Source organism: Salvelinus fontinalis, unplaced genomic scaffold, assembly GCF_029448725.1.
Source record: "Salvelinus fontinalis isolate EN_2023a unplaced genomic scaffold, ASM2944872v1 scaffold_1704, whole genome shotgun sequence".
In the NCBI taxonomy this organism is placed as follows: Eukaryota; Metazoa; Chordata; class Actinopteri; order Salmoniformes; family Salmonidae; genus Salvelinus; species Salvelinus fontinalis.
The window spans coordinates 2,272-10,000 of record NW_026601913.1 but is presented as its reverse complement, the minus strand read 5'-3'; the positions used below and the strand labels follow the sequence as shown (position 1 = coordinate 10,000).

The following is a 7,729-nucleotide window of genomic DNA, read 5'->3' as shown; positions in this document are numbered from 1 at the left end:
CCTCCGCCCCCGCCGGGACCCCCACGCTGCACACTGTCAACACTGTGTCACAGAGTCCCAGAGACACAGAGACGCACCGCCCGGCCCTGACACGGGGGAGGAGGCGGGAGAGAGGAGACAGTCCTACACCCCTCAGCTGATAAAAGGGAAGTCGGCGAAATGTTTCGCCAAGCGTCTGAAAGACCTGACGGAGTTATGTGAGGAGAGGTTCTACGAGGCCACCGTGGAACTACTCACTCACACCGAGAGGTGTTTCAGGGGGGACTTGTGTTACCTGTACACCCGCCGCCTGGACCGAGCGCTACGCAGGAAACAGAACATCACCAACTTCCTGTTTGAGGAGGAGCTGGGGGAGGAGGAAGAGGAGGTAGCGGTGCTGGGAAGAATCTTCTGTTCTCTCAACCACACAGTGGGGACGGACCCACACTCCCATATACACACCCCGTCCATCGTGCTGTGCCCGGCGCCACCGGAGTCTGTGGAGGTTCTGGAGGTGTACCCTCCCTGTCCTGATAACTCTACCCAGCAGAGTGAGGCCCTGACCGGAGAGGAGAGGCTGGAGTCGTCACTCTCTGACCTGACCATGGAGACACAGGACCAGGAAAGCTCTGAGGGGAATAAGGATAGCTTTAGTAGCGACAGGAGTGGAGGAGAGGAGGAGGAGGGAGGAGACCAGACCCCTGTTTTTCTGCTGGACGCTGAGGAGGGAGAGGGTGAGACACACCGTGTGTGTGAGAGGGAGGGAGAGACCGAAGGAGTCTTTAACGGAAAGAGGGAGGGAGAGACCGAAGGAGTGTTTAACGGAAAGAGGGAGGGAAAGACCGAAGGAGTGTTTAACGGAAAGAGGGAGGGTGAGACAGAAGGAGTGTTTAACGGAAAGAGGGAGGGAGAGACAGAAGGAGTGTTTAACGGAAACAGGGAGGGAGAGACCGAAGGAGTGTTTAACGGAAAGAGGGAGGGAAAGACCGAAGGAGTGTTTAACGGAAAGAGGGAGGGTGAGACAGAAGGAGTGTTTAACGGAAAGAGGGAGGGAGAGACAGAAGGAGTGTTTAACGGAAACAGGGAGGGAGAGACCGAAGGAGTGTTTAACGGAAAGAGGGAGGGAAAGACCGAAGGAGTGTTTAACGGAAAGAGGGAGGGTGAGACAGAAGGAGTGTTTAACGGAAAGAGGGAGGGAGAGACAGAAAGAGTGTTTGAGAGAGGGGCTGAGAGAGAGGAGGGAGGGGCTGAGACAGGGGAGGGTGATGGACAGAGAGTTCCTGACCCTGAGTTGTTGGTCCAGATGGACACGGCCTGCTGCATGTCTCAGGAGGGCTTCCTGTACAACTCCTCTCCCCCAGACACGCTGCCTGCTGCTGGGCTGCAGCCCGGCTCTCTTCCCCTGGTGGTCAACCAGGAGCCCCAGGCCCTGCTGCCGGTCCAGGGGGTCTACGGCCTGGGTTCCACCCGCTGCCAGAGCCCTGGGGCTGGACTGGACCTGCCCATCTCCTCCTTGGGAGATACCACCTCCAGGGGATCGGACCAGGACGGGTCAGACTGTACCATGTCAGCGTCTACGGGGTCCGATCGGGCCGGCTCACCTCTGGGGTACGGGGGGGTGGTGACGCTGAGGCAGAAGAAGAGGGCCGGGCAGGGAGCGCTCAGGTGAGTCACTCATTGGTTGATTAATTCATTCTAGAGCTCGAGGACTTCTGATATCTCCAGTCTATGTGTGTGTATACCTGCTCTCTCTCCCCATGGTGTGTTTTCTATACCTGCTCTCTCTCCCCATGGTGTGTTTTCTATACCTGCTCTCTCTCACCATGGTGTGTTTTCTATACCTGCTCTCTCTCCCCATGGTGTGTTTTCTATACCTGCTCTCTCTCCCCATGGTGTGTTTTCTATACCTGCTCTCTCTCCCCATGGTGTGTTTTCTATACCTGCTCTCTCTCCCCATGGTGTGTTTTCTATACCTGCTCTCTCTCCCCATGGTGTGTTTTCTATACCTGCTCTCTCTCCCCATGGTGTGTTTTCTATACCTGCTCTCTCTCCCCATGGTGTGTTTTCTATACCTGCTCTCTCTCCCCATGGTGTGTTTTCTATACCTGCTCTCTCTCCCCATGGTGTGTTTTCTATACCTGCTCTCTCTCCCCATGGTGTGTTTTCTATACCTGCTCTCTTTCCCCATGGTGTGTTTTCTATACCTGCTCTCTCTCCCCATGGTGTGTTTTCTATACCTGCTCTCTCTCCCCATGGTGTGTTTTCTATACCTGCTCTCTCTCCCCATGGTGTGTTTTCTATACCTGCTCTCTCTCCCCATGGTGTGTTTTCTATACCTGCTCTCTTTCCCCATGGTGTGTTTTCTATACCTGCTCTCTCTCCCCATGGTGTGTTTTCTATACCTGCTCTCTCTCCCCATGGTGTGTTTTCTATACCTGCTCTCTCTCCCCATGGTGTGTTTTCTATACCTGCTCTCACTCCCCATGGTGTGTTTTCTATACCTGCTCTCTCTCCCCATGGTGTGTTTTCTATACCTGCTCTCTCTCCCCATGGTGTGTTTTCTATACCTGCTCTCTCTCCCCATGGTGTGTTTTCTATACCTGCTCTCTCTCCCCATGGTGTGTTTTCTATACCTGCTCTCTCACCCCATGGTGTGTTTTCTATACCTGCTCTCTCTCCCCATGGTGTGTTTTCTATACCTGCTCTCTCTCCCCATGGTGTGTTTTCTATACCTGCTCTCTCTCCCCATGGTGTGTTTTCTATACCTGCTCTCTCTCCCCATGGTGTGTTTTCTATACCTGCTCTCTCTCCCCACCCCATGGTGTGTTTTCTATACCTGCTCTCTCTCCCCATGGTGTGTTTTCTATACCTGCTCTCTCTCCCCATGGTGTGTTTTCTATACCTGCTCTCTCTCCCCATGGTGTGTTTTCTATACCTGCTCTCTCTCCCCATGGTGTGTTTTCTATACCTGCTCTCTCTCCCCATGGTGTGTTTTCTATACCTGCTCTCTTTCCCCATGGTGTGTTTTCTATACCTGCTCTCTCTCCCCATGGTGTGTTTTCTATACCTGCTCTCTCTCCCCATGGTGTGTTTTCTATACCTGCTCTCTCTCCCCATGGTGTGTTTTCTATACCTGCTCTCTCTCCCCATGGTGTGTTTTCTATACCTGCTCTCTTTCCCCATGGTGTGTTTTCTATACCTGCTCTCTCTCCCCATGGTGTGTTTTCTATACCTGCTCTCTCTCCCCATGGTGTGTTTTCTATACCTGCTCTCTCTCCCCATGGTGTGTTTTCTATACCTGCTCTCACTCCCCATGGTGTGTTTTCTATACCTGCTCTCTCTCCCCATGGTGTGTTTTCTATACCTGCTCTCTCTCCCCATGGTGTGTTTTCTATACCTGCTCTCTCTCCCCATGGTGTGTTTTCTATACCTGCTCTCTCTCCCCATGGTGTGTTTTCTATACCTGCTCTCTCACCCCATGGTGTGTTTTCTATACCTGCTCTCTCTCCCCATGGTGTGTTTTCTATACCTGCTCTCTCTCCCCATGGTGTGTTTTCTATACCTGCTCTCTCTCCCCATGGTGTGTTTTCTATACCTGCTCTCTCTCCCCATGGTGTGTTTTCTATACCTGCTCTCTCTCCCCACCCCATGGTGTGTTTTCTATACCTGCTCTCTCTCCCCATGGTGTGTTTTCTATATCTGCTCTCTCTCCCCATGGTGTGTTTTCTATACCTACTCTCTCTCCCCACCCCATGGTGTGTTTTCTATACCTGCTCTCTCTCCCCATGGTGTGTTTTCTATATCTGCTCTCTCTCCCCATGGTGTGTTTTCTATACCTGCTCTCTCTCCTCACCCCATGGTGTGTTTTCTATACCTGCTCTCTCTCCTCATGGTGTGTTTTCTATACCTGCTCTCTCTCCCCATGGTGTGTTTTCTATACCTGCTCTCTCTCCCCATGGTGTGTTTTCTATACCTGCTCTCTCTCCCCATGGTGTGTTTTCTATACCTGCTCTCTCTCCCCACCCCATGGTGTGTTTTCTATACCTGCTCTCTCTCCCCATGGTGTGTTTTCTATACTTGCTCTCTCTCCCCACCCCATGGTGTGTTTTCTATATCTGCTCTCTCTCCCCATGGTGTGTTTTCTATACCTGCTCTCTCCCCCCATGGTGTGTTTTCTATACCTGCTCTCTCTCCCCATGGTGTGTTTTCTATACCTGCTCTCTCTCCCCATGGTGTGTTTTCTATTCCTGCTCTCTCTCCACCCCATGGTGTGTTTTCTATACCTGCTCTCTCTCCCCATGGTGTGTTTTCTATACCTACTCTCTCTCCCCACCCCATGGTGTGTTTTCTATACCTGCTCTCTCTCCCCACCCCATGGTGTGTTTTCTATACCTGCTCTCTCTCCCCATGGTGTGTTTTCTATACCTGCTCTCTCTCCCCATGGTGTGTTTTCTATACCTGCTCTCTCTCCTCATGGTGTGTTTTCTATACCTGCTCTCTCTCCCCATGGTGTGTTTTCTATACCTGCTCTCTCTCCCCATGGTGTGTTTTCTATACCTGCTCTCTCTCCCCATGGTGTGTTTTCTATATACCTGCTCTCTCTCCCCACCCCATGGTGTGTTTTCTATACCTGCTCTCTCTCCCCATGGTGTGTTTTCTATACCTGCTCTCTCTCCCCATGGTGTGTTTTCTATACCTACTCTCTCTCCCCACCCCATGGTGTGTTTTCTATACCTGCTCTCTCTCTCCATGGTGTGTTTTCTATACCTACTCTCTCTCCCCACCCCATGGTGTGTTTTCTATACCTGCTCTCTCTCCCCACCCCCATGGTGTGTTTTCTATACCTGCTCTCTCTCCCCATGGTGTGTTTTCTATACCTGCTCTCTCTCCCCATGGTGTGTTTTCTATACCTGCTCTCTCTCCCCATGGTGTGTTTTCTATACCTGCTCTCTCTCCCCATGGTGTGTTTTCTATATCTGCTCTCTCTCCCCATGGTGTGTTTTCTATACCTGCTCTCTCTCCCCATGGTGTGTTTTCTATACCTGCTCTCTCTCCCCATGGTGTGTTTTCTATACCTGCTCTCTCTCCCCATGGTGTGTTTTCTATACCTGCTCTCTCTCCTCACCCCATGGTGTGTTTTCTATACCTGCTCTCTCTCCTCTCCCCATGGTGTGTTTTCTATACCTGCTCTCTCTCCCCATGGTGTGTTTTCTATACCTGCTCTCTCTCTCTCCCCATGGTGTGTTTTCTATACCTGCTCTCTCTCCCCATGGTGTGTTTTCTATACCTGCTCTGTCTCTCTCCCCATGGTGTGTTTTCTATACCTGCTCTCTCTCTCCCCCCATGGTGTGTTTTCTATACCTGCTCTCTCTCCCCATGGTGTGTTTTCTATACCTGCTCTCTCTCCCCATGGTGTGTTTTCTATACCTGCTCTCTCTCCCCATGGTGTGTTTTCTATACCTGCTCTCTCTCCCCATGGTGTGTTTTCTATACCTGCTCTCTCCCCCATGGTGTGTTTTCTATACCTGCTCTCTCTCCCCATGGTGTGTTTTCTATACCTGCTCTCTCCCCCCATGGTGTGTTTTCTATACCTGCTCTCTCACCCCATGGTGTGTTTTCTATACCTGCTCTCTCTCCCCATGGTGTGTTTTCTATACCTGCTCTCTCTCCCCATGGTGTGTTTTCTATACCTGCTCTCTCTCCCCATGGTGTGTTTTCTATACCTGCTCTCACTCCCCATGGTGTGTTTTCTATACCTGCTCTCTCTCCCCATGGTGTGTTTTCTATACCTGCTCTCTCTCCTCACCCCATGGTGTGTTTTCTATACCTGCTCTCTCTCCTCACCCCATGGTGTGTTTTCTATACCTGCTTCTATCTCAAGGCCATCAGACTGTTAAATAGCCATCACTAGCACATTAGAGACTGCTGCCCTATATACATAGACTTGGAATCACTGGCCACTTTAATAATGGAATACTAGTCACTTTAATAATGTTTACATATGTTGTATTACTCATCTCATATGTATATACTGTATTCTATCCTATTCTACTGTATCTTAGTCTATGCATTACTCATCTCATATGTATATACTGTATTCTATCCTATTCTACTGTATCTTAGTCTATGTATTACTCATCTCATATGTATATACTGTATTCTATACTATTCTACTGTATCTTAGTCTATGTATTACTCATCTCATATGTATATACTGTATTCTATCCTATTCTACTGTATCTTAGTCTATGTATTACTCATTTCATATGTATATACTGTATTCTATCCTATTCTACTGTATCTTAGTCTATGTATTACTCATTTCATATGTATTTAGCATAAGCATTTAGTTAGATACTACTGCACTGTTGGAGCTAGAAACACAAGCATTTTGTTAGATATTACTGCAGTGTTGGAGCTAGGAACACAAGCATTTAGTTAGATACTACTGCACTGTTGGAGCTAGAAACACAAGCATTTAGTTAGATATTACTGCACTGTTGGAGCTAGAAACACAAGCATTTAGTTAGATATTACTGTTGGAGCTAGAAACACAAGCATTTAGTTAGATACTACTGCACTGTTGGAGCTAGGAACACAAGCATTTAGTTAGATACTACTGCACTGTTGGAGCTAGAAACACAAGCATTTAGTTAGATATTACTGTTGGAGCTAGAAACACAAGCATTTAGTTAGATATTACTGCACTGTTGGAGCTAGGAACACAAGCATTTAGTTAGATATTACTGCACTGTTGGAGCTAGGAACACAAGCATTTAGTTAGATACTACTGCACTGTTGGAGCTAGGAACACAAGCATTTAGTTAGATACTACTACACTGTTGGAGCTAGGAACACAAGCATTTAGTTAGATACTACTGCACTGTTGGAGCTAGAAACACAAGCATTTAGTTAGATACTACTACACTGTTGGAGCTAGGAACACAAGCATTTAGTTAGATACTACTGCACTGTTGGAGCTAGAAACACAAGCATTTAGTTAGATACTACTGCACTGTTGGAGCTAGAAACACAAGCATTTAGTTAGATACTACTGCACTGTTGGAGCTAGAAACACAAGCATTTAGTTAGATACTACTGCACTGTTGGAGCTAGAAACACAAGCATTTAGTTAGATACTACTGCACTGTTGGAGCTAGGAACACAAGCATTTAGTTAGATACTACTGCACTGTTGGAGCTAGGAACCCCAGCATTTAGTTAGATACTACTGCACTGTTGGAGCTGGGAACACAAGCATTTAGTTAGATACTACTGCACTGTTGGAGCTAGAAACACAAGCATTTAGTTAGATACTACTGCACTGTTGGAGCTAGGAACACTAGCATTTAGTTAGATATTACTGCACTGTTGGAGCTAGAAACACAAGCATTTAGTTAGATATTACTGCACTGTTGGAGCTAGGAACACTAGCATTTAGTTAGATATTACTGCACTGTTGGAGCTAGGAACACAAGCATTTAGTTAGATACTACTGCTCTGTTGGAGCTAGGAACACAAGCATTTAGTTAGATATTACTGCACTGTTGGAGCTAGAAACACAAGCCTTTAGTTAGATACTACTGTACTGTTGGAGCTAGGAACACAAGCATTTAGTTAGATATTACTGCACTGTTGGAGCTAGGAACACCATCATTTAGTTAGATACTACTGCACTGTTGGAGCTAGAAACACCAGCAATTAGTTGGATATTACTGTTTGAGCTAGAAACACAAGCATTTAGTTAGATA

General features: G+C 47.8%; 1 protein-coding gene across 1 annotated transcript in view; it reads left to right on the top strand.

Annotated features, from left to right (window-relative positions):
• LOC129849797 (guanine nucleotide exchange protein smcr8a-like) overlaps positions 1–1,666 on the top strand; it is a 6,369-nt gene extending 4,703 nt beyond the window's left edge. The window contains exon 4 of the mRNA XM_055916562.1: positions 1–1,666. This exon is cut by the window's left edge and continues 162 nt beyond it. Within this exon, the coding sequence (XP_055772537.1) occupies positions 1–1,648 (1,648 nt within the window). The 3' untranslated portion in view covers positions 1,649–1,666.
• The last annotated feature ends 6,063 nt before the right edge of the window (positions 1,667–7,729 follow it).